Source organism: Pagrus major, chromosome 4, assembly GCF_040436345.1.
Source record: "Pagrus major chromosome 4, Pma_NU_1.0".
Classification (NCBI taxonomy): Eukaryota; Metazoa; Chordata; class Actinopteri; order Spariformes; family Sparidae; genus Pagrus; species Pagrus major.
In genome coordinates this window covers 37,552,827-37,579,989 of record NC_133218.1, presented here as the reverse complement: position 1 = coordinate 37,579,989, position 27,163 = coordinate 37,552,827, and the positions used below count along the sequence as shown (strand labels likewise).

General features: G+C 42.3%; 1 protein-coding gene across 1 annotated transcript in view; it reads left to right on the top strand.

The window, feature by feature from the left end:
• Positions 1–27,163, top strand: part of LOC140994315 (SH3 and multiple ankyrin repeat domains protein 2-like) — a 62,645-nt gene that overhangs the window by 10,634 nt on the left and 24,848 nt on the right. The window contains exon 4 of the mRNA XM_073463885.1: positions 3,375–3,499. Coding sequence (XP_073319986.1) covers positions 3,375–3,499 — 125 coding nt within the window. The remainder of the gene's footprint in view (positions 1–3,374; positions 3,500–27,163) is intronic.

The following is a 27,163-nucleotide window of genomic DNA, read 5'->3' as shown; positions in this document are numbered from 1 at the left end:
GTGACATCACCTGTTTATCGAGGAAAGGCACTAAAGAAATCCTTTTTTCCTCCCCGCCGCCGTTCACCTCTCCACCACCACATCATCATATGAGTTGTTGTGATCCGAGCGGCCGATCCAGGCAGTTTGATATTTTACCAGGCCGTGAGATTGCCTCTAAAAATAGCCAGTTTGAGCTGCTGCGTCGGTTTCTATGACGATTCTCGCCATGTCATAATCCACGTTGCATTCCACAACTGTGCGGTGCCGTTGGATTGGTCTACGCCATGGTTACTGTCGAGAGGTAAATTTAGTGTATTCGTGCGCCCGTGCTTTTCTTTTTTTAAGACGTAGAGAGAGAGAAAGAGAGGGGGGGAGGCAGAGACGGAGAGAGGGACTGACATGGAGGGGAGAGAGGGAGGAAAAGAGGGATTTGGCTTGAAAAACAAGAGGAATGTTCTAGTCATTCTGACACACTCTGCTATCACCCCGGGGAACTGACCCAGCCGAGCTTATCCCGCACGGGGGTGAACACACACACACACACACACACACACCCACACACACACACACACGAGCACGCAAACACACACCGCCGCTCGAGCTGTCACATAAGCTCACATCCTCTTTTGCTCCCTGCGTTTTTGTTTTTTTTGTGCTCTCCATCCATCCCTCTCTCCCTCCCTGCATCCCTGTGTCAGACACCTAAAGAAACGCAGTCATCACAATCATGTAAATACCCTCGTACGCACTCGTGGACTGTGTCTTCCAGTAGGAGGATGAGTTATAGGAAGTGTCACTTGTCACCACTGGTTTCTCCCAGCCGCAATATTTTTTAACCTCCCCGAGAGCGAGAGAGGAATGGAGGGATGGTGGGATGGTGGGCTGGAGCCATGTGTGGGGGAGAACAGAGTGATACTACAGTGCAGGCTGGATGTTAACTGTGGCTGGAAATGAAAGGGAAACAACATTTGCATTTTCTGTGCATGTTTGGACCGAAACATTGTGTTTATGCATGCTGGTTCTGGTTTCCATCGTGCTTTCTGGCATAAATAACCATCTCTGTTTGTCTCTGTTACTTTCATCACCTCTCTGCTTCTCTTGTTGAACATTAGTGCCGGGTATCTACCCTCAATACTTTATAAGTATCAGCTGAAATGTAGCTCTAGCACTGAGCATTGAAAGCTGTCAGGGACGGAGAATGGTTGGCATTGAAATGTTTGTGTCTTCATTATGTAATCTTTCATCAGATAAATCATAATTTTGCTAAATTTAGACCGTATTGTCCGCTGCTTTGTGTTGAGAAAAGAGACTTCAAACTGTCTCACTTTAGTCAGGGCTGCTGATCGTCTTACTCGTGGACAGACGAGATGATCTCTAAAGGCGAACCCAGCAGATTATGTTAACGGTTAGAGGATCTGTTTGTTCCCTGTGTTGACGGGCCTGGGACAATTAATCTAATCTGACTTTAGTGTTGTTAGCCCAAAACAAAGTTTTGAAAATTGTGAAATGGTACCAGCCCTTATAAAAAACCTTTATGTTCCCTCATGCTCTTCCGTAAAGCACTTTCCTCCATCAGATATCCTGAATAGACACAAAAAATGCTTAAATATGAGCAGAGATTCATAAATATCTTGAAAATCCTATGAAGACAAAGGTTTCCTACTGACACCACAGTCTTCCTTTTAATACATAAGTTATGTTTTATTGTTTAAAGGAACACTTTGACAGAGATAAGAGTGATATTTGCTGCCTGTCTGTGACTTTCTGCGTGTTATAACCAGCTAAACGTAGCTTAGCACAAAGACGGGAAGCAGTATTAAACAATTAGCCTCCATCAAAAGTCGAATAATGACAAAGAAAACCCGTAGAGTCTCTAAAGCTGTCACATGTACTCATAGTAATTCACTAATACTTTAAAAAATCACCTTTTGTTCAACTGTGGCAGCTAGCTAACCTGCTATCCTCTCTGAGGTCACGACTGCTGACATGCTAATCGCGTCCAGCTGGTGGGAATAAATCCAACGTGTGAGCTGATGCTGCTGCGTCCTCACAGAAAACTGAAGCAAAGCTGAGCGTTCAGGCATTTATTATACCAGCTGGTTGTCATCGTCTAATCTGTATACAAAATTAGCTATTGTGTCGTGAAACGTTAACAAGTGACAACAAGGCTCAAACATTTTATTACCTCAGTGGAAAATATTCGCTAATATTGGATTTTATTTAGATTAAAGTGCCAGTGTTGGGTCATAAACAGGAGACACTGTAGCTGTAAAATAATAGTTACAGTCTGCACAATATGACAAAAACTCTAAAGCCATTTCTATTTGTGTTAATTATGCAACATATGAAGCCTATTTATTACTGTTTATTTGTTTGCTATTTAGTTATTTGAGTTCAAATAAGTTCATTCATAACAACGTAACGAAGTAGCTCAAGAAGCACTTCATAATAATATATGCATCCTAACGAAATGTAAAAATGAAAAATAGCAGAGCCTCGTGAAAAAGACTAAACTACTTCACCGTAAACATTGCTTCATGCCTCTGTGCTCAGGGTCAACACATCCCAGCCACGTCTTGGTGATTTAAAATGGTAATAACGGCCGTTTCCACTGCAGATTTGACTTGTTACAGTAGGATCAGGCGTTACTAATATCATTCAAGTCCATCCAGAAACAAAATGTCAGTCGTTTTCTATCCAACTCCATCCTGATGGAAAGCCGGGTGATAGTTCGTAGTCCACAAAACATTTCTGGAGCAAAACAGAGATGCAGCGTTCTCCTGAACAACTGAAGCAGCTGGAGACTAAAAAGTAATCCAAGTCTCTGGAAGCCCTGAGATCCCACATTGATTTGAAGAGACGTTATTTACACCCTCAGACGAGGTGTGCGCTAAAACTTTTAGCTTAGCAGCTACAGTGAAGATTTGAGTTTGTAAATTACGTCTTTATTTAAATCAGTTCGAGATCTGGAGACTTGAATTTCACCAGACGAGCTGTATGGAGCCATTTTATGTTTTGTTGTGCTTGTTTTAGTCCCCGGCCTCTTCACTTGTGTAGGTGCGATACTGTTTTCCTTTCTTCGTCTTTCTGTATTGGTTTATTTAAAACAGCTGTGAAGCTCCAGAAATGTTTTGTGGACGACGAAACTTCACATAATGACTGACTTTTCAATATTTTTGGGTGAAATTTTCCTTTAATTGCATTCAGTTGTAATTGAAATGCAGCCATCAACAATGGTTTGAGTTATTATCTGTTAAACTAAACCATCCTGTCGTTGTCTCCTTGTCAAACCTTCTCCTCTGACGTTGTCTCATCTTCTGTCTGCACCGTTTGTGTTTTGGTTCGTTCTCTTTAATCGTCTCCGTCCTCTTCTGTCCCTCCTCGCTGTGCAGCGGACACGCCCATCGAGGAGTTCACTCCCACACCTGCCTTCCCCGCCCTGCAGTACCTGGAGTCGGTGGACGAGGGGGGAGTGGCATGGCAGGCGGGGCTCAGGACGGGGGACTTCCTGATCGAGGTAAGAGCTGCTTCATTTTACAGATTGATTTTTGTGATATCTGCGTATGTGTTCGGTTGCAGAACCTGGTCCAGCACAGCCGGGAACATGATGAATCCTGAGACTGATTTTAAAGATACTTCTTGTGCTTATTAGCTGGTAAATGTTTCTGGCTTTGGTTTCTGGCTTCAGTCGTTGTTGTTGGATTCTACTGCTGGTTGCATTTTGGTAACCGAGGATGCTGAGCTTCTCCTGCTGCTAAGTCCTTCAGGATGTAAAGTGAAAGGCTCAGCAGCTCTGACCTGCTGCCTTATATTTAGTTTCTGATGAATATTTGTGTTGCTCGTGTGCATCGATAAGCAAAGTGTGAGCTGTGTGAGCTGTTCAGTGGATCTTCTTCAGGGTAATGTGTTCAACTGTATGTGAGTTATTATCATCATAATACTCAGGGGCATTTAAAACGGTTTTAGCAGCTTGTTACTGTGAAATTGTCAGTTTACATGTATGTAGAGCAGCTGCGTCTCCGGCCACCTCTGACTGGAACGTCGACTCGTGGATGGAAGAAAAGATTTTGTCTGATTGGTCACTAAATGAACCGATCCAATAAGATGTGTGTTTAATCTGCCTGAAAGATGACGGCAGTCAGTTAATCTTGAAGTTCTTTTGAATTCTTCAGACATTTTATTGAAAAAGCAACAATTATGTGAATGAAATGTGAACTTTTATTGGAGGTTTAGCAGCTTTACTCTCAGAGGAACGTCTTCTTTTGGATTATAGGTGATTAGTAAAAGTTCCTACAGTGGTCGTGTGTGATACGTTCCCCATGTTTCTGTCCCTCCAGACAGAGACAAACGGATTAAACACGTTGTTATTAGGCGTTAATATTCTCCTGTTGAACGGATTATCAAAGGTTTACATCGACCCTCTCCACCAGTCCGAGTCCAGTTCTGACTGAGGTGTTCATATGAGGCATTTATCAGTCTGACTGGGCCGCGGCAGCTGTTGTCATGTGATGACCGGTGTCCAGAGTGAGTCTTGAGACCTGTGTGCAGTGAGGTTAGCCAAAGCGCCAGTATTTTGGCTCTCGCTGTTCATTAAGCAGCCAGTGATAGTGAAAAGATAGACCTGCAGGGTTTGAGTCTTTTATATATTTATTGAAATGCTTCGGTGTAATCCAGCTGTTTGATGAAACTGTTGTGCTGTTTACATTCACTCCGCTGCGACTTCCTGCCTGTAACAGGAGAAACAGCTGCTAATGAATTGGATAATATAGTTTATATTTAACTGGTTGACTTCACACCCAATGAAAGACACCATGTCAGTGTGAGAAGCTGAGGATGATGAGGAGTTTTAAAGAAGGATTGTCTTTCTCAGGCTGTTGTGTCTCAAAGTAAAACCATCTTTATCTGTGTGAGTGAGACCTCTGTTGTTTTTAATATAACTGATGAATTAGATTTGTGTTTGAATTAAGTACGCCACAGTATTATTAAATTAAAATGAAGAATCCTGTTAATTCATTTGTTCAGTTTATTAGACTCATGTCAGCACCGGGAGCTGTCCCCAGTGTGACGACAGGAGCAGCGTCAGTTTACTCTCCACATGAAGGAATCACTCCTGTTGCGTCACGTTTAGTTTTTATTTTAAGTTGTGTAAAGGTTTGATTTCCCACTAAGGGTCTTCTGTGTGGGGCCACAGTTTGTCAGTAGCTTTTTGTCTCAGAGAAGCTCGTTAGTGAAGTTCATGACGACTGTTGCTCGGGTCTGTCTGAGCACTTACTGCTCATCAACAAAACTAGTTGTTGCATCATGAGGAACGTGATGATTGTTGCAGCTGCATATCCAGAACGGGGGAAGATAAATAGAGTTACACCACTGTTAGACTCTCTGTTGACCACTGGGGATGTTGGCCCGGTAACACCCGCCCACAGAACTGTGTGTCACGGTGCGTCAGACTGGACCTCTCCCTCCATTCATCTCTGTGAGGAACAGGGTGACACGTATCTGCTTCTGGTCATGAACTGAACCGCCATCTTTCAGTTCATGCAGAGTGTAATCGTGTCGACGCTGTTGTGAGTTTGGGTGGTATGGCACAAGATAAGGGACAAAATTAATTCTACTGAGAAGCCAGCAGAGGCTGTTTCCCAGCTCCTGATCTGGCCAATGATAAGCCGGCGCTGCTAACGGAGAGGCCATCGGTGGAAAATGAGACTCGTGTCCAACCTACTAACCCGCTGGGTCAGGTCCTGCCCTGGTTGGACATTAGCGTTCCTCAGCTGGTAGCTGCTTCTGATGCTAGCTACATTAGCGTTCGATCGGGTTTTCTTCCTCTTCTCTTCCTCACCAGCCTCTCGGTTACCAGTGCTGGCTTATCATTGGCCAGATCAGTAACCGGCCTCTGCAGCATCAGTTTTGTCCCTTATCCTGCACCGTAGGGGTTTGACAAAATATTGATACGGAAATATATTGTATTGCTTCTTCTGCAATACGTTATCGATACACTTTTGCCAAATATTGATATTTGTATTAAAAAGAATGCATGAGCTCTAAACAGATGTTTGCCTTCCAATGTATCGCAGAATCACTGTATAGTGATACAATCGTTATTGTGCACAGCGTGTCATTATAGTGTCATATCGTGAGTTACTCTGTGATTCCCACAGGCTCTCCATTGTTCAGCCATTTTGAAAGACGGGCTTTGATCGTAGAGCGCAGTCGATACACTTTATTGTCCAAAATGACATCAGTGCACTGAAATGGTGAACTCCACTGGGACTTTAATAATGATAAATTACCCAAAGCATCTTTTTCTGCATTATGATCTTTAAAAAAAAAGCATATTGGACAACATATACGCCATTACCAATGTATCCATGATTTGGTCGATCGATACTGGAATGAAATGAAAGCAGCGGAGAAGGAAAAAATATTAGAAAATTAGAAAATATTCAATATCTCATTTTGTCTCTTAAACTTTGTGGAAGCTGTTGTTTGCCCACTAGCCACATTAGCTCCTCCACCATAAGAACTGAGACTGGAGAAACATAACTCAGAGTGTCAGTCACAACCTTAGTAATTGAAACATACAATGATTATTTTCACTGTCTATTAATCGATTAGTTGTTTGGTCCAAATAAAGTCAGAAAATAGAGCAAAAAAAGGCGTCAAAACACCAAACAACTAATCGAGTTCAGGATTTCTGTTGTATGTTTACCTTTCGTTGTCATTTTTTGTTGTTGTGACATTTGTTCATTTCCTCTCTCTGATCTCTGACATTGTTCGACAGTTGATATATTTCAGAATAAATCTAATCCTTCATCTTAAAGATAGATTTCCTGCGTTTATCAAGGTTTTTTATGAAGCCTGCACAAATGAGAATTACACTGTGTTATGTAACATTTGATCTCCTGGGTTTATTTTCCAAATGCCTTCATATTAAATACTTTTTTTTTTTAATCCAAATAACTGAAAATCATCTTTAGTGCTGCACAGCGTCTTTATCACTGCTCATGTATCAGGTGAAATGTCATGTGCTGAGTGCGATTGTCAGGATTTCAGTCACTGTTGTTTCCTCGCTTATTACAAATCATATCACAGCAGCTGAGAGAAAAAAACAGTCAGAGGAAAAATCACATTGTCTATTTTGAGCTGCACTTTTTTGCTCTTCTTATACGACTCCATAACGACTGTGTGTCTGTAAGCAGCGCTGCGCTGGGGACGGCTTTATTTTGTGTTTCTGTTAAATGGAGCATCAAATGAGGAGAGCAAACTGTATCTGCAGCTCGCTCTCCCTCAGCATCACTCACTCCTCAGCTCTCATTTGTTTTATCTCAATATTCTGTTGACCCCTTTAATCGTCTCATCAGTCTTCTGCCGACTGAAGTCAAAACTGCAGAAGCATCAGAGAACGAACATGTTTACTAAATGCATCACAGGGATTGAGGATGTTTGACGCTTTCACAGCTGCACAGCCTCTAGCTGCTGGAGTTAGCCGTCCACAGCTCATACTCTCTAATGAGTGTGAGCAGAATATCACGCTGATTACAATCACTGTGGTTTGAATCTGGACCTCAGACTGCAGTTTAAGTCTAAATATTTGTTGAGAGATCCGTCAGGACTCTTACAGTCGCCTCAGAGGAAAGTTTCTGTGGCGCTGTTTGAGTCCGGCCGTCCTCGAGGTGCAGCTCAGCTCCCCGACAATAAATCAGGACCCTCTTTAACGTGATGAACAGCTCGTTCCTCTTCCTTCACGTGTCAGTCCTCGCCAGCTTCATCACTCTCCTGTCCTCGCTCCTCAGCTCCTCCTATTACCAGTAGGAGATGCACGGATATGATGGAGGACACGACACACATGAGCGTCTCAGTCCAGCCTTGTTTTGAAGTGCTGCCAATGAGCTCGCTGCACAGCTGTCTCACCTGTCTCACCTGTCACCGGGCTCCTAATGGATTGTACTGTCGTCATTTAGTGTTGTGATGTGATGTGTTATTGTAATGGCCGCTGTGTTCTGTCTGTAAATCAGTAGACATATTGAAAAATGTGTTGGAGAAGTGTAAAGTTGAAGAGTTATCCAAAGACAGATCAAATATGTGCACGATCTGATACTGCCCTGTTTTTTTTCTTTACTTGAATGTCCGTTTTTGTAATGTCAAAGCTGTGCAACAATGTGAAAGTATAAATTTGATTCAAACCATTTATTCCTGAACCTAACTAAGTATTTTAGTTCCCTATCTCTAACCAGTCAGCCAAAGAAAACTGAAAAGAAATGGAAAATAATAATAAAGTAGTGTTGTTACGATACTGGAATTTCTAACTTAGATCCAATACTTTGAAAAATATCGATATTGGAAAACATGTTCGAGGGCAAAACGTCTTTAGATATTTAATAAAAGATAAATATAACAAGGCTTGTGTTGTGTGTGTTGAGCACAACAGCATTCAGGATAAATGACTTCTGAGCGTTTGTCAGAAGAATGAGAGGAGGCGGCTGCACAGTATGGATGCTGTGGAAACAGTTTCAAATGTTCAGTATTGATATTTTTCCACATTTTGATATATTTTACATCACTAGTTTAATGTTGTGAAAGTACTGTATATATTTGATCCAAACCATTTATTCCTGAACCGAAACCAAAGAGACAGAAAACTGAAGAGAAACAGAAAATAATAAGTGAACAGTGTAAAGATTTGATCCAAGCAGTGTGTCGATCCTGAGTGACAGTCCGGTACCTGACCCACTGGACCACGACAGCTTTTCGTATATTCAAATGATGGTTGTTAAACATTAATTATGATGTTTTAGGAACAACACGGTGATCAGATAAACCTGTTTTATGGTGATCCAGAACAAACCACTTTTTATTGGATCGCTGAATGTTCTGTGATGCTTAAAAGGACAAAAAATATTTCGACACACTGATGATGTGAATCCCTGACAGTGAGATGAGAACTATGATGGATCTGGGGTTCATACGTAGATCACACATGGAGTCACCACGTTTCACAAATGATGAGTCCTGGACGACTCACAGTGGGCTCAGACTTACATTACAGAGACTGATAGTGACAAAAACACAGTATAGAGCATTAAAGACCTGTTTATTGAACCGAACAGCAGAAGATAAACAACTTTAAGTTGTCTTAATTAAGTCTATACTAGATTAATGATAGTAGTAGACGAGCAGCAGCTGACAGCTGACATCTTGCAATCAGTGCATTCAGATCATGGATTTAAAAAAAGTTTGTTCAAGTTTCTGGAGGACTTGTTTCAGCCTCGATCTGTATCTCACCCTCGATGAATGCGTGTTGTTTGTTATAGCATCGTGGTGATGATGCGGTGACAGTCTCACCTCTGACCTGCAGGATTCAGCTGCTGGACAGATTTTAAATGAGGAGATGTTTGTGTCATATTTCTGTGACAGGTGATCTCTTTATCTCCATTAGTCTCATCACACGTGTACATTACATGTCTGGATAATTGATTTCCATATACAGATACAGCATCATCACTCTGAGCTCCTCTTAAAGTCTCCTCTCCTTCTGATGCATTTAATTAAGTGGGACATCCTCACAGATGATGGATTTTCACAACGTGAGTTAAAGGACAGGAACAAAGATTCAGTAAAAAGAACGAGACAGAGGCCTCGACTACCACAAAAGATTTGTTTTATAGTAGTAAAGGAACTGATGTGAGTTAGCATTGTGGAGCTGTACCTGGCTAACGTGTGTATGTGTGTGTGTGTGTATGTTTTAAACATCTGTTTTTGTGTCTGCATGGGTGCACATGTTTCCCTCCTACTGTACATTAGCAGAACATATCCATTTGCATGCATGATTTAGGGCCTGGCTGAGCATCAATCTTTCATTGCCTCTTACAGCTTGGCATGAGGATGCATGCACGCACTTTTCTGCACTCATACACGAGCACTCAAATCATTTGCCTAAATGTGTTTAAGTGGGTGCTTGTCGTAGTCCCCATCAATAACCGCCATGCTTCAGCGGTCTGGGCTTCATATCAATACAGCTCGTTGACTTTGAGTAAGTGAGACGAGTCAACGAGGGGAGGCTGCGGCGTGTGACGAAGGAGGAGGAGGACTCGTTATTGAGATCCTAATCACCTGTCTGTTGCACTCCAGAGGCTGAAAGTCAGAAATCAGAAGATCAGAGGTGATTGTGATGATGCAGACTCGTTCCTCTGCTCTCAGAGATGGACTGCAGCTCAGTGTCCTCTTGGTCAGTGCGTGCTGCAGCAGAGTCGTTCCCGTGGCCACAGGAGGTGAACGGTCATCATAATTACGTGGTGTCCATTGGGATCGTCTCATCACTGCTGATTAAGCCGGAGGCCGAGTTCATGGCAGGACACTGTGGCTCATTTTCTCTGCTTCACGTTACCCCAACATGTTTGTGCAAGCGACAAAGCCTCAGTGTTGCTTTCAGTGTTCAGGAAATTAGAGATCCACAGTCACCGCTCACAAATCCGTCTTTAGTCTTGAGATGCATCTGTGTTCGTTCTGTCTTTAATTAAATCTGACAATAAATAAATGTGTTGTGAATTTGTCTAGAGCTGCGACTCTGCCACTGATTTCTGATTTGATTAATTATCAATTCAGTATGAGATATTTCAGCTACAATACCACATTTTTCTGGGATATGAAAGAGATTCTGAGAGAACTGATGTTGTAGATTGTACGAGGAACCGTCCTGCCGGGTTCAGTATTAAAGAACATTAATGTTTACATGAAGAATTAAATTAAACGGTTTCTGAGATTTGTTGTTCAAATCTGCCGATGGAGAAACGATTTGAATATCGTGATGATTTTAGCTTCTAAAACTGAATAATGCTGTAATAGCACAGTTTCTTATTATTTTGGTACCAACATGTATCCGTCAGTGTGGTGGAGATTTACTCGCCAAAAGAAAAATCTTCCCACGTTTGATGCTGGGGTGTTCATTTCGGACCCTGACGTTCATCCACAGGAAAAGGCAAACGGTAAAAGAAAAAAGATCTGATGAGTTGATATTGGATCATTTTTTAAACCCGGTTTTAAAACCTTTAAATTAAATTTAAATAGTAAATACTGCAGCTAACCGTCTGCGTTCAGTCTGAGCTGATGATGAAGACAGATTAGAAAAAGAGAGAGGAAAATATTTTTGGATGTTTGTTCGTCACTGTGGAGACATCTGTGATTACATCTGATGGAGTGTGTGCAGCTGTTTCTCCGAGTGCAGACGACAAGAGACATTCAGTTTTTAAGAAGTCAAAGAAATGAAGTCAGTAAAAACTTGTGAATAAGAAAAAAAGAAATGCTGAATGAAGGCTGCAGACAGACGTGAGTCAGTCAACACGCAGCTCAAAGTGTTTTTTCAGTTTTTCAGACAAAACTTTTTCCTGTTTTTCTCGTGTCGCTCTCAATAATATAAAAAGGCTAAATGACCTCTTGACAAAGGTCAGATCCATTACACAGCACGAGATAATATTTTCCCTCATTCAGTTTCTTTGTCTGTAAATGTGACAAAAAAACATTTTAGCCTTCGACCAACATAATAAACAGGTGGTGTTCACGACGGGCCGCTGCGCTGATTGATTAGAACCTGACTGAGGACGGATCGTTGAGGCCAAACACTGACGTTGATATTTGAGAGATTAAAATGATCCAAACAATATTAGCAGATATTTAATGTTCCTATACCGTCACATCAAATCTTCATCCAGTATCAAAGTTGCTTATTGAATCAACTCAAGTTAAAAATACTGAAAAAATCAAAAACTCAGGTGAGCTCAGTTCTTTTTGTTGGCAGAATAGATGTGAACATATTTGAGTTCTGGCCTGAATATACACACTTTTTAGATAAAACCTGAAAATGAAATGTTTGAACTTATATTTGCACAACTTATATTTCACGGGATTCGTGGATATTTTAGCGGGTTGTTGGTATATGGTCAGAGAAAACAACCAAATCATTAAAAATTTTGCGATGTATTTTTCAGATATGTTGAAACTTTGTGTTTCTTTAGGTTCAATTTTCAATCTTATCTTGTGACAATGTTTGGCACAAAAATCATTGCTAGTGTTAGAAAAAAGTGTTATTTTGGCTTAAATAATAGTTTTAGTTTCCACAAACACATCTGGAAATTGTCCCAAGCTCTACTTAAAAGCATCAAGTGGCGTCATGGTTACAGATGTTGAAACCCAGCTGTAACTTCACCACCATCGCCTCGACCTCCCGACGTGAAAGTCAGGTCATAAACATGTCATGTGAATTTGGCGACGTGTTTTGTAGAAGTGTCAGTGTGTTCGCAGAAACGTTACCTGCCAACAGGTCTACTGCTGACTGAGCTGTCAGAAACCCGACCTCCTGATTCAGAAGTCAATCAGCAGACATGATATGAATGAAAGTCAAACTGTGAGACTCGTGACCCTGACGTGATGCGATCAGCTGTCTGGTTTCAGTGGAGAGGACTCGCTCTCTGTCAGCCTCACTGAACTACAAAACCACAGTCGGCTTCATCCATCCGCTGCGTTGATGCCTCCGTCTGACTCCATCATTGACCATTCCATGAACCCCTGCAGAGGGACGTACGTACACTAACGGCTCTCCCAAAGTTAAAAATATACGCTCCTATCCTCGCATGTCCTCCCGGCTCAGTGTTGATGTGTGAAGCTCAACCGTGAACCGAAGCACCGACAATGAGCGGGAGGACGTCGGGGCGCTCAGGAGGTCTGTGAGGTCCAATAACAACATGAAGTGTGTCTTTAAAGAAGAGAGCGCTCGTCACAAAGCTGCTCTGATTGGGCCCGGAGACAAAATTATATAGTAAGTGGTTTACTAACTGTACATAACGGGTATAAAAAGTTAACGTCCTGTGTGTGTGTGTGTGTGTGTGTGTGTGTGTCTTCTGTGTGTGTGTGTGTACGTGTGTCTTCTGTGTGTGTGTGTGTGTAGTGTAGGTAGATGGAGTAAAGCACTTAGTTTCTTATATAACACACAACTTTGGCCAACAGAAGGATGTGTGACCAGTGTAACATGCAAATGCATCTGCCTCCCTGTGCCCTCAGGTGTGTGTGTGTGTGTGTGTGTGTGTGTGTGTGTGTGTGTGTGTGTGTCTGTGTGTGTGTGTGTGTATATGTGTGTGTGTGTGTGTGTGTGTGTGTCTGTCTGTGTGTGTGTGTATATGTGTGTGTGTGTGTGTGTGTGCGCTCTTGTCCTTCTGTCAGATCTCTGCCTCTCTGCATCCCTCTGAGGGCTGCAACACAGCACACAACTGTCAGTTGTGCAGTGAACTAGCACAGGCAGTCCTCTGCTCACCATTTCTTTCTCCAAAAGCTCTTAAAGAAAAAGGAGGAGAGAGGAGGAGGGAGGAGGAGGGAGGAGGAGGGGTTGTCTCTTACTGCCGTGCAGCAGGACTAACTGACTCTCTGGCCGAGGCCGAGCGATGATTTTTCCTCCCAGATAACATTTATCATAAGCACATGATGTGAAACACAAAGAGATTAACGTCTTCCACAGTTAGTTTTTAGGTGTTTTCAGCTGAGGAAAATATTCATCTCAGGGATCTTTTAACAATGTTATCATCAACTTTTTGTTCAGAATAATACTCAAGTTTCCTGAGTAAGAACTGAAACCTTAAATGTCGGGCTGCGACTGATCTCTTTTGGTCGGTCAGTTGTTTGGTTAGTCAAACGTCAGGAAATAATGAAAAGTGTCCGTTTTGCTCTAAAATGTCTCGCAACCCAAAGATATTCAGTTTACTGTCATAGTGGAGGAAAGAAACCAGAAAATATTCACATTAAAGAAGCTTTTTTTCTTAAAAAATGACTCAGATTGATTTAATAGTTAATCAGAATATTTGACCATTCATTTAATAGTTGACAGCTTATCAGTTCATCTCTGCAGCTCTAATAAAATGACATGAAACGTGATGCAATGCCAATTTTGAGTTAAAATGTAAAATATATCTACGAGATACTTTACAGAAGTACCCCAAATTTTACAGTACTACAGTAAATTGTATCGTTTATTCTAAATTTTGATACCAAGATTTTATTTTTACTGTAAATTTACATCCAGATATTGGTCATCGTATCAGTCGATCCATAATATCTACAACACTGTCTATGTCCTCGTATGCATGTAGAGCATCCAGTTGAAGCTGTCATAGATCTAACTTTTATCTTGTAATGTCTAACTTCTGTATTTTAAAGATTTATTGTCGTACAAATCTAACTAACAATACTTCATTCTGGTGCCTGACGTGATCCTTGTGACGGTAACAGACATGACGTGCCGTATTCAGAAGTAATCTTCCTCTTAGATTTGGCCAAAATATGCAAAAAGCATTATTTCAAATGTCACTATGTGTCTTTTTCCTCTCTGTGTCTGTCATCCTGAAGGCAGAAAGCTTTAACATGCAGTTAAATATAGAAGAGAAAAGCTACAGTTGGAGTCCGGGGACACGAGCAGACTGTCAAACGTCTGGCTTCACTTTGGGTTTGTTCCTGTCTGACCTCTTTTTTTAGATCTGGATTCAGGTTACATCATCTGTTTCTGTGTGGACAGACTGATCTCACTTTAAATACCAGTTTAAAACAAAATCCTGCTACCTTTTTGTTTCTAACACTCGGCGTCCTCTTGATGGATTACAGGCATTATTGCTCTTGACCCACTTCTGGTCGACTGGGTCGCCCGGTGGCTGGTGGCAGCGCGGCTGACCGGAGGGTTAGAAGGCCAACTGTGGCCGCTTGTTGGCTTATTAAACAAAGACTTCAGTTCCCCTTCGGGATTTTCACCTTCACAACTGACATTTTACTTCTGCTACATGAGCAAATGTTTTAAAATGTGATCAACAATGACTACAGTGACTTTGTCCAGTAATGTGTCGCTACTTGTAATTTCATAAATTGTTCACAGATGTTTTTCAAAACGGCTCATAACAACCTAAATTTTAACTTTTGTCAGTATGAACCTGCTCTACATGGTCAGATTAGTTAGATTCTCCACAGTTCAGTCGTTTAAAGTGGTCATAAAGTCCTAATTTGTGTCCTGTCTCCAATGATTTGTGTTCCTTTAGTCTGTAAGTGTCCACTGATAACAGTTGTGAATATTTTCCTGTGAAGTCCATCGCTCACTGTCGGCCCAACGAAACAGAACTTGTTCTGACAGGACACATACTGTCTCTTCTTCCTGCCCGCTGTGTCGTTGAGTACGTCGGTCTTTCTTTATGTTGCTGCCGACAACATGAAGGTGTCTCCACCTGTTTCTGTTGGCCAGCACTCCCAGTTTGGAGGTCCGATCGGCTCTTTCTTGTGACTTTGCTGCCATGTTCGAACGAGCTGTGATTGGCTATCAACAAATCAATCACACACGACTGTCGCCAATCATTTTGCCTTTCCATCGGGTGTGTCGGTTGCCTGGGAGCCGAGCTATTTTTTATTTTTCCAGTTGTTTTCTGAATGCAGCTGAATGCATGTTTAATAGTCAACAGAGACCAGGCTGAGGCTGTAGTAGAGAGACAATATTACCTTCTTCCATTTTATAATGCTGAGTCGCCATTCTGCAGTTTTTTTTATGACTTTTAGATAATAGTAACTAGTAATATGTAATACATTACAGTCTGGTTACACGCCTGTCTGAGAGGTGCAACATAAGGAGGTGTCGTTCCCTCCGTGATCCGTGACTCCGACCTCGTAAGACTAGAAACCTGCACATTTATTACAAACTGTGTCTAAAGGGAGACGACTGGCAATATTCTATATTTTTGTTGTTGTATGTAAACTCAATGAAAAGACAAAAAGCAAACAATGAAGTGCTGTGTGTGTTTATCAAAGCCTCGTGTATCGTCCTCCTCTGAGCCACACAGATTCATTGTTGTCCAAAAGCAATCAAACCACATCAATGAGCCACACTGTTGCACTGTGACACGATCATTCATTACCATGAACACACACACACAAACACACACACACACACACACACACACCATCCTGCTGCCATGAAAGCACCGAAAACACAACTGAAAAAAGTCCCCGACAAATTCTCTATTTACTCCTGCGTCAGTGTTGTTTGCTCTGCAGCCCCCAGCTGTTTTTGGAAAGCAGCTGGATCTGAAATGAATTATTTAGCCTCTGGATCTGACTCTCCTCCAGTCGCTCCGAGCCAGTCCACCTAACACACACACACACGCGCACACAGGACGTTCAGATAACGAGGTAATAGTTTTTAGAAGATGGCAGAAACGTGACCCGTGATGACTTCATTAATTACAACCGTACGTCCGCTCAGACTCTCATGACTGTGTCGACTCGAGGTCATCCCGAGGTCATTCTGCAGACTGTGAATCATTTCAGTCAACAACATTATGAGCCACTCAAAGTTTCCCCGTCATCCTGAGACCTTGCAGAGAAGTTGGCCTGCAGCTATTACATTTCCTGTTTTCAGAGTTTCAGTGAAAAACCCACAAGAGGAAGTGTCTCTGTAAACATAATATAATGCTGTGGGAGTGATAGAGTAGACTGAAAATCACACAGAGGAAAGATAATAGAGGAGAAAGTGTTCAGAGCGTCCCTCCAGCCCAGAGCAGCTCAGACAGATGGCCAGTGTGTCCTTGTTTGTGTGTAGAAACTGTGCTGTGTAGACATGTTTGTGTGTCGACACTGCATCTGCATTTGTACATTTGTACACCTGCGACCAGGTGTGTGAGTCTGACAGGACCCCTGCAGCGGTGGATTCCCCTCGCTGGACATGGACAGTTTAATGTCCGGTTTGCTTCTGCAGTGTTTGTCTTGAAAGTCCGTCTGAGAGACTGAAGCTGCCCGACCGGTTCCTGTCCCCACGTTTACATTTATATTTACCTGCTGACTTCAGCCCACAGGGATGTGTGTGTCTTTTTCTATAAACTAGAACGATTATTCTCATGATTGATTATCTGCAGATTATTTACACAATTAATTGATAAATTGTTTCATCTCAAAATGTCACAAGACACAAGTTCTCAGAGCCCAACGTGACAACGTCTTTAAATTGCTTGTTTCGTTCAACCAGCAGTCCAAAACCCAAAGACTTGCTTGATAAATGAAACAATTCATGTATTACCAAACATTCTGCAACTAATTTTCTTTTGATTAATTAGTCTGCTAATCGTTGCAGCAAAATCTAAGATGATATCATCTCATACTCATAACTGATTGATCCAGTCATCCAGCTACAGCTGACGTCTTTTCATCCTCTGTGATTTGAGATTTTTTCTGCAAAGTAATAGTGACTGAATGTTTCAGTTTCAAGTTTTAAGGCTGCAGTATTCAGTATGCTTAAATGAACAATGGATGAAACTGTGCAAAGTGGAAGGTGTCGCTTGCAGTGACAAACTCAGAGAATGATCTGTTTTGGTTTAGTCTCACCAGCTTCACCTCCGTCAGCAGTGTTCGTCAGAAAAGCTCTCATACACACCAGTCCCTCCAGGAAGATGCAAATTCTTCACCAACATTTCTGCAAATTCGACCAATCGTCATACCGATGTGGTGTTTGTGAATTCTACACGACGTTGCAATGTTGTCCAGAGATTGGAAACGGCAACATGGCACCGTCCTGCAGGAACCGGTTCACCACCTGCTCAGCACCAAACAACGGGCTCAGTTTAATGCTCGCTGGTAAACAAAAGAAACAGATGATTTTCTCTGGAGTTGATGGAGAGCGAGCTGAGTGGAGGGTAAATATTGTACTTACATTCATCAAGTGGCCAGAATCAGCACTCCAGATGAATGCTAATGCTGCTGTGTGACTGCTGGATGTGTAAATAGTAAGTGTTTGCTCAGACGTTCACCTCATCAGCTGTGATAATCGACATCAACACAAATCAATTATTTACAATTTCTGAAATCATCTTATCGTCCATACAGGATGTTTTTTAGTGACATGACATGTGACACGTCTGAGCTCAGTCAGGTTCATGTGTGTCTGATACTGAGTATTGATTCTTGTTGTGGGGACCTCCGGGAAGGCAGACGGAGAGTTTCTCTGCTGGTCGCATTCACCAGCTTCATCTCAGCTGCCTGTCCCAGTCCAGGCTCCGGCCCGGTCCGTTAAGATGTAAAAACAAACTAACCGATCGAGGCGGCAGTGGACCAGCAGCGCCAACGTTCCAAGAAAAATTACTGTTTTTATCAAAGTAGTCTGGTGGATTTGAAGAGCGCTCAGCTTCAGATCCAACATGTACAGCAGTCTGTCTGTGCAGGGAGCCGTCGAGGTCACCTTCGTCAAATTGTCTTTATATTTTTGTGTCCTTGGTCATAAAATACAGCGTGACGGCATAAACAGTCAGCAGGTCACGAGGTGTGACATGACGTCAGTTTCCTTCAACCTGATTAGTTGACGCCTTCATTTGCAGTGAAAAAAAATCAACCTTGTTCTGAAAAAAGTCACTTTTTTCGCTGTGTAATACTCTGTGTGAAGGTACTCGTGACAAAAACAACACATATTGACGTGCGAATGAATCACACAAATTAAAACACCTCCAGTGTGTGAAGAATGAAGAAAGGCCTCCATCGTCATCATCAGCTCCCCTTTACTCACTCTAACACTTTAACACTGATCAATACCTCTCTGTGGCCTCTTTTACACAACCCTGCAGGAATCTGTTGTTCTGCTGGCAGCTGAGGAGGCAACAGAGCCAAATCTGCATCTGTGTTAAAAGTGTGAGGCGGCGTGCCAGGAGCCGCACCAGACGCTGACACTGTGATGTTACACGTCACGCCTCTTCCTGAGCGTACCTCTGAAATCACACGCTGCAGCAGCATTACGCCGCCGTTTGTTTGGTTGAGTGTAAAAAAGCAAAGCTGGTGAACTGACAGCTCTTCTCTACGGCCGTGTTGCAGGATCTCAGCGTAAGAGAAACTAGTGAAGGTCAGGAAGCTCTCACACATACAGCTGTGTGCACACAAACCCCACAAGTCGACGCGCATACGCAGAGACACGCAGTGAAATCACATGACGCTCCGTCTTAAAATAACACAGAGTGGAAGCGTCGTTTCCTATAAATAATTTATTTATAGGTACAGCGCACAAAGAGCAGCGTGCCTGAGCCCACGGAGCTCAGGGAGCTGCTTTTTATTTTTAAAACAACCACATCGCAGCCCGCTGTGAAAATATGGCATGAGACTAAAACCTTTAAGATGGCTGCAGCAGGAGGAGGAGGAGGAGGAGGAGGAGGAGGAGGAGGAGGAGGAGGAGGAGGAGGAGGAGGAGGGGGGAGGAGGAGGAGGAGGAAATGGGGCTGAGATGTTGACGAAGCGCTCCATTGACAAAAGAGGAGCTTGGTATCAAATGAAGTCCCCCTTTAATGATGAATGGTACGATCCCCCCCACCACCAACACTGATAACATTCTCAGCACCACTCCCACCTCCAGCGGTATCACACGGCAACTGTCGCTTAGCAACCGGGAACATGTTGTGGCTTACTGTGTACACAGTGATAACGCAGCTTTTAAGAGTAAAGCAGAGACTCAGGAGACGGAGAGACTGAGGGGACGGAGGACATGAGGACAGAGAGGAGACGACCAACAGACCAACACGAGTCTGAAGTCTTTGAGCTGTAGATTAGTTGACCCCGATTTTTCTGACGCTGATGAAATGTATTTTTTGTCCTTGTTTCTCATTTGATCGCTTGTTTAATCTCATTGTTTTAATTTGTCTGTTTTTTTTAATTTTTTTGAATGGTGCTGTTTAAATGAAAAGCTTATTATTATTATTATTATAATTGCTTTCCGCTTTGTTTGGCTCTAAACGTATACGTCCACCGCTCTCTGACTCTCTGACTCTCTGACTCTCTGACTCGGGCTCAGGAGGAAAACATCCCCATTCTTAATCCCATCAACTCATTTTGTTGATGAGCAGAGCACCTGACAGATTTTGAATTGCTAATTAAATCAAACTGATGTGAGTGAAAGTTCAGAGGTCTGGAATCGGGTCAGAGCTGGACCTACATGGCGTTACTGTCCTGATGGGGAGAAGCAGATTTTATAGGATACTGTTGATTCCAGGTGTTACCGTCCACCAGCAGGTGATTCTAGCTTTCATTTCAGGAGCTGCTAAAGATGCTGAAGTGCTTTCAACAACAAATCCTAACTGACTGTGCCAACAGCTTCAGTTTTTATGTGCCAGAGCTCTGAGATAAACCACTTCTGAAGTCAGGTCGCCTCCAAACAACAGAGATTAATAGAATTTGTTTGTCACTGTTACTCAGCTCAACTATGTCAATACAGTTTCCACAGTTGGGGTGAACTGACCCTTTGAGTTGTAATTGTAGTGTGAGCTCAAACAAATTGAACACAGAGATTTAAAACAGACTGTGTGTGTGTGTGTGTGTGTGTGTGTGTGTGTGTGTGTGTGTGTGTGTGTGTGTGTGACAGGGTGTGATGCAGACGTGGGTTTGTGCCTGTCGACTGTCTGGATGTGTGCCAGTAGGGCAGAGCGGTAGTTAACCGCCACCAACTATCCATTAGTGTCCTCCTCTGTGCTGCATGAGAGGCTTATCTTACTTCTGTTTGGCCATTGGCTGACGGCTCGGTCACGTGACTCCTCTGGTGATGCCCGAGGAGAGCCAGCAGATTCAACGAGAGACGATACCTCTCAGTCAGACTGTCACCTGGGCGTGATGTTTGTGCTGTAGGAGTGTGTTTCAGCAGAAGGACATGAGATGAGTGTGTGTGTTGAGGGTGGAGCTGATGTGCAGGCCACCACTGAAGAAACTGCATCCAGAGTGTGTGTGTGTGTGTGTGTGTGTGTGTGTGTGTGTGTGTGTGTGTGTGTGTGTGTGTGTGTGTGTGTGTGTGTGTGTAGAGTGTGTGTGCGTGCCCTAACATGTGCTCTCATCGTCCGTTTGATATTCAGCCACATGATTCATCAGAGTGAAGACTCCTCTAAGTAGGACTCTGAGTCATCAGAATCAAACTCTCGTCTCCGTCCCTGCTGCCTCCCTCCTCATCCTGTTTCAATCCTTTACTTTATTCTTCTTTATGTTTCCCTGTGTGTCTCTCTCTCACACACACACACACACACTGTCTGTATATTTCTGTATTTAATGAGCCTGCTTTGATGTACTCCAGCTTCCTACAAGGGGAAAACACACACACAGGATTCAGAGAGCTCTCACCCTCCCGCCTCGATGCAGATCAGCTCCAATGTTTCAGATGCTGATGAACGCTGCTGCTTTCATGTGTGGGTGAAGGTTTACAGCCATACACAGCTACCTGTAACACGCCTGTGTCAGTGTGTGTGTGTGTGTGTGTGTGTGTGTGGTCGCGTGTAGTTTCATTGCGTTTCATCACTTCTTCTTTTTTCTTTTTTTTTATTATTTATGTTTTTTTTAATTTAATTTGTTGTTAAACGTCTTTTCCTTGTGACTGACGAGTCAAAAGACATCAGATGTTTTACGGTTCAAACAGAACTCATTTTGGTAAAAAACTGGAGGATTATGTCTGGATTTTAGAAATACTGACGTTCAAGTCAACGATCCACCAGAAAAATGTGACCAGAAACCATCAATTAAGTCTGAATTCTTTCATTATTTGGATAACATTTCTATTTGAATTTTTTATTTATGTTTCCTAACATGTGTCTGTCCTGCAAACAACTTGTGTTATTATTATTATTATTATTATCATTATTATTATTATTTCTATTAACGTTAACTTTTTGTGAGCTATGGAAAACTATTTTCAGCATTTTCAGTGAGAAGACGTCAGATGTTACTGTTGAAACTCAACTTAATGTGGTTGAAGTGGAGGATTGTTAGACCTTGTGACTGTGTATTATCAAAAAAATCAATCAATCAAGTCTGAATCAAATCAAACACCCAATAATCAGAATCAGATTGTATCAAGTGATCAAGACTCACACTCCTAAAAATGCTTTTTGAGATTCACTGGGAACTATTGGACCATTATTCAAAGATCGTGATATTTCCATGTGACCATAAAAAAACAAAAAGGTTAAAAAAACAATATAAAAACAAAAACACGGTTGCAAAAACTATTCAGATCTTTAATTATTGAGACAAAGACACAGGGGGATTTTCTCAGCCCATAAATAAACACTGATCAGTCCTTGATTTGATTATTCATTTGTATAAAACGGCTCAAATCCGCTTGTAAAACATCTAAAGGAAAGATTTACAGCAGAGGTGACCTCAGTGTCCACAGTGGTTACTGCAGTCATGTTACCATAACATTTAGATGAGTATGGATTCAGTGATCTGATCTGATCCACTGGATCAGTTCGACACTGACCTTCTTAAGCGGATTTGGTATCAGCATTTAAGATCCATAATTAAATACAGCTTCTTCAACAATGTCGTCATACAGCTCGGTGTTTCTGTGATCGGTGCTGCCTGTCAACGTGACCTGGAAGATTTAATTTCCTGGAAAATGGGAGAAAATCCAATCAAGTATTATCTGTGTTTATCACATTTAAATAAAATACAATAACCCAAAGTCGAAGTATTTGACAACCTGGGAATGAGACTGAACAATCAACACCTTTTTCCTGACATAGTCCCAGGCAGGATACAGAACAGGTTTTAATATCTTGATATCTGATCCTGATCTGTGGATAACCTGAGCTGAGGTATCGAAATTTGTCTACAAAAGAAAATATTTCAAGCTGAAGTTAGGACCTGATTCACACTGATCAACAGGTCTGCGGACACTAAACCTTTACGTACACACCTTAAATAAACTCATGATTTGTTAAAGTTTTGTGTAAAAATAAGACTCATGAATTAAATGTGTTACTTTGAGAGAAGACCTCATCTGAGTGGAGCTGTGTGACCTCTCTCCATCTGTTTTCTGGTGACTCGTGATAAAGAGTGACAGCATTAGTCATTTGTTCAAATGCCAAAACACAACCTGTGTTCACGATTATCTGAGGAGAACGAGGTGACGGATCGGTTTGTTGGGAGGACTTGTTGGTTTTCTTCCACCGCACAGATCTGGTTGGATTATGGAGTGAGATCAAGATCCTCCGTCTGCTGCAGCTTCTCCTCCACATGCTTCTGTATCCGGCCTGTGGTGAAGGACAGAGGTGATCTTCAGCGCTCACGTCCTACATTTATCTGACCTTCAGTGTCTCTTCACCTTGTTGTCCCATTTCTCTCAGCTTTTCCATCTTCTCTCTCTCTGTTCATTTGTATTTCATCGCTGACATTTGCTTTTGTGCACATTCAGCTGTTCGGGCCGGTCTGACATTCATCTTTCATTTTATGGTTTTGGTTTACTAAATGTTTCACTTTGAAACTACCAGAAGGTTGTTTTTACAGCAGCCTCATCCTCTGCCAGCACCTTTTCAATATTTAAGCCAATATTAAACCCTAACCCCAAAAAATGTGGGACGATTTGTAAATCATAAATAAAACAGAATGTGATCATTTGCAAATCCTTTGATATAAACTCAATGAAAAACAGCACAAAGACAATATATTTAATGTGTGACCTCATCGAATTCATTGATTGATTTTGTAAATATCTGCTTATTGTTTTAAACATGTTCAGACAGGAGCAACAAAAAACTGAAGTCCACAATTAATTTGATTCTAATTTTAAGGTCACGATTCGATTATTGATTTAGAAATAAATAAATAAATAAATGATGTCATTGTTAGACTCATGGATGAGAAGGATGAACAGATCTTTGGTTTTATCCCCTGATTAATGTCTTTTAGAATTTAAAATGGTTCCTTAAAACAATATTTTATGTATTTATTTATTTACAGCTTGATGTTATCCTGGTGGCTTTTTGCAGGTTAGGTTCAATAAATAAAACCCTTCAGTGACTCAAGAATAAACAACAAAAGATACAAATTCAGTTTGTTTTTTAAATGTTCATTTTCTCAAATCTGTCCCGAGTAAACCCTCTTCCCAAGCAAACCAATAAAGGATCTTTGGCAGTGTTATCTGCTTAGTTCAGTTCAGTCCTTTCTCCACAAGTGAACCCTCCTCTCAGAGAAACCAATGAAGGAGCTCTGGTCTGGTCAGTCGATCGTGCACACAGGATTCGAGAGGGCAGCTGCAGGCTAATGCTAAGCTAGTCGTGTCTTCTTTGACGTGTTCTTACTTTTGGATGCAGCCTTTGATTTAGATGATTGAGACTGAAAGCTCATTTTGATCCATTTTCCGATTTAGAATTGAAATCACGACATCGTGAGTGTGACGGGGGGTCTTTGATCGGCTCAGACAACTCTTTAGGATCAGAGTTGTACATAAATGAAGATTTTAACGGCCTCTGAAAACAATTAACTCATCGCTGTTGTTGTTGTTGTTGCTGTCATCCAGTGTTCTCTCCTGCAATAAAAAAGCAGTACAGCAGGTTCCTATTTGAATCGCAGATTTGGCGTCTTTTATTTACTTGTACTTTTATTGCCTCCTCTTTTCCAACACCACCCGATCCTCAACCCGACAGCAACAACACAATGTATGAATTATGTATTCAGTGAGGTATTGCAGGTGTAAACAAAGATTTATGTTAAATACTCGTGTCTGTATTTATATTGGTGTAGAGAGATGAGCTCAGCGCGGGCTTGTTAACCCCTCCCGGCTCTGACGGGCTGGATTAGCGGCGCCTGTGTGGGTCAGATTATAATTGATTAATCAGATTAGCGACTGTCAGCGAGCGAGGAATATTTGCCTGAGATGAGATCGAGCGATCAGATAGATTCTGGGCTGCCTGTGTTCTGCTAAATGGGCCGGCTGATGCTTAATGTTGTGGAACTATTATAATGGTTATGATAATGATAATGGCTTTTGAATAGGCTCCTTCTGCCTGATCTGACAGACGGATGGCTTTTACATGCAAACTGTACCGGAGGCCCGGTTTATCTTCTGCGTTTTCCATCTTTAAGTGTATGTGTTTGTCTGTGTGTGTGCGTGTGTGTGCGTGTGTGTGTGTGTACTATTGATTAAACTGTTAATGTTCAGGCATAAAGCTGCTGCTTCAGTGCTGTTTCTCTTTCTTGTACTTATTGGTTCAGGAGTGTTTGGGCTGTTTATGGCCTTCAGGCTTCATCTCTCACTCTCTCTCTCGCTCGCTCACTCAATAAACCACACTCATGTGTAACCCATGAGTGTCAGCGTTCGATTGGCTGCGTTCACACCGGTGTCAACGACCGCAGAAGTTAATCAATACCACTAATCGACTGCATGTAAGTGATAGCTGACGCACTGATTTGCTCCCTGGTGGCCTCGTCTGACCCGTCACACACAGCAGAGCTCCATCGGGGGGGCGACTTCTTCATTTTTCATTTCCATTCGTACTATTAATGGTTAAAATGGTAAATGGGCTGTATTTAAGTGCTTTTCTACCTCAATGGACAAAGAACTTCACAATTGTCCTCTCACTCACACACTGTTGGCGTCGGAGGTCCCCTGCTAGTTGCTATCCTGCCCCCCAGGAGACACTCAGGGCCCGTGTCCACATAGTGTCCACATAGTGTCCACATAGTGCCCACATAGTGTCCACATAGCGTCCACATAGTGTCCACATAGCGTCCACATAGTGTCCACATAGTGTCCACATAGAAAAGCACTTGCTGTACGTTTTGGAGCGCTGAGAGAAAAAAACGCTGCACGTGCTTCTCGTCTCTTTAACAACAATATCTTGACAACCGCTGCTGTATGATCGACACTGTCCCTTTTTGCAGTTTACTATCTGTTTGTTTTTTATTTGACATCAGGACATCAGAGCGGGGAGGATGTGGGTGATGACATGATCCATAGGAGACAAAAATACGGCTCTAATGCTGAACAGTGCCGAGAAGGTGGAGGAAACTGGTCTCGCCTGTTGTTCCTTGCTGAGTTAGCAGCTCTGTACTAACTTGCTTGTGGAGTTAGCTGACAAGCTTTGTGTCACCGCTGCTGATGCTAACTGAGCTTGGGTTCTAGCAGGACCTCATGTTGCTGCTGTAGAGAGCAGTTCTGTGGGCCGGTTGGACCTGCAGCTGGCAGCTCTCTGCAGCTCCTGTTGAGCCCAGGAGAAAGAGTAGCTCAGAGGGCGGGGGGCCCTGGAGAGAGAGAGAGAGAGAGAGAACAAACAGCGTTTTTTCCACCAGCACTTTTGGCCGAGTCAAACTGAGCCATCCCGATTTGCTTTTCCATCATGGACCTGCTCCGGGCAGAGCCAAGCCGCATCTGCCCCGCCTCCAAGCGGGCCGTGGTGACGTCTCGCGACTGAGTGTTTGTTGCAAATCAATACTGAACTCATGTCTGTGCAGGAAACCTGAGAGAAAGAGGTTTTATAAAGCCAGTGTGTTCAGCTCTCAGTACATCTGTAGCTGCTAACTGAATCTCTTTAGTTTCTCTCGTCCTGTTTGTTCTTTCAAACATCTGCTGTGTTTCACTGTTTCACCATGTTCACTGTCAGCTGGTTCATGTTTAGTTACTGCTGCTGAAAACACAGCGTTTCCTGTGATGCTGCTTCATAATAAAAGCTTTAAAATGACTAAATAACGGAGGGCTTTTATTGTGAAGAAGCTGAAGGAAATGAACCAGGTTTGGAGCAGAATTAGTGTTGAAAAACCCAAAAGGGGCCGCTGGAGTTTTGTTTTCAGGGGGGTCTTGTGAAGACGGGACTTCTGGGGGACTGAGTTCAGTTCAGAGTCCATTTTGAAATCAACGATGAACATATTAATCCGTGGATCCCGACAGAAATAATCATTAGTTGCAGCCCGAGTGGGCAAGTTTTATAGTTGGGTTCAGTTTCCTAAGTGTTAACTGTGAAATGAAAATCCAATTTTTATGCTTCTATTTTTCAGTGGAAAAAAATAGGTCAAAATATTTTTTTAAAAATGTGGGAAAATGAATTGACAAATGCAACAATGGATTCAGTTTCATATTCTGACAGCTGTGAAGTGAGTAAAGAGAGTCAGTGGAGAGAATCATTCCTCATACTTTCAGATGTGAACTCAGCCCCCGAAGATAAATGTGTTCTCAGTTTTTTGTCAGCGTGTCAGACTCATCTCTCATCCTCGCAAAGGCCTCTCCAAAACCAGTCTTACACCAAATCCAAGCTGGCTTTTCACTCTGAAGTTGGCAGAAGAAAATATTCATGAGTGTGTGTACGGTCACATGAGTGTGTGTGTGTGTGTGTGTGTGTGTGTGTCCATCCTTCACGCGTAGTTACATAATAGGGTGGACAGACAGAGCGGATTA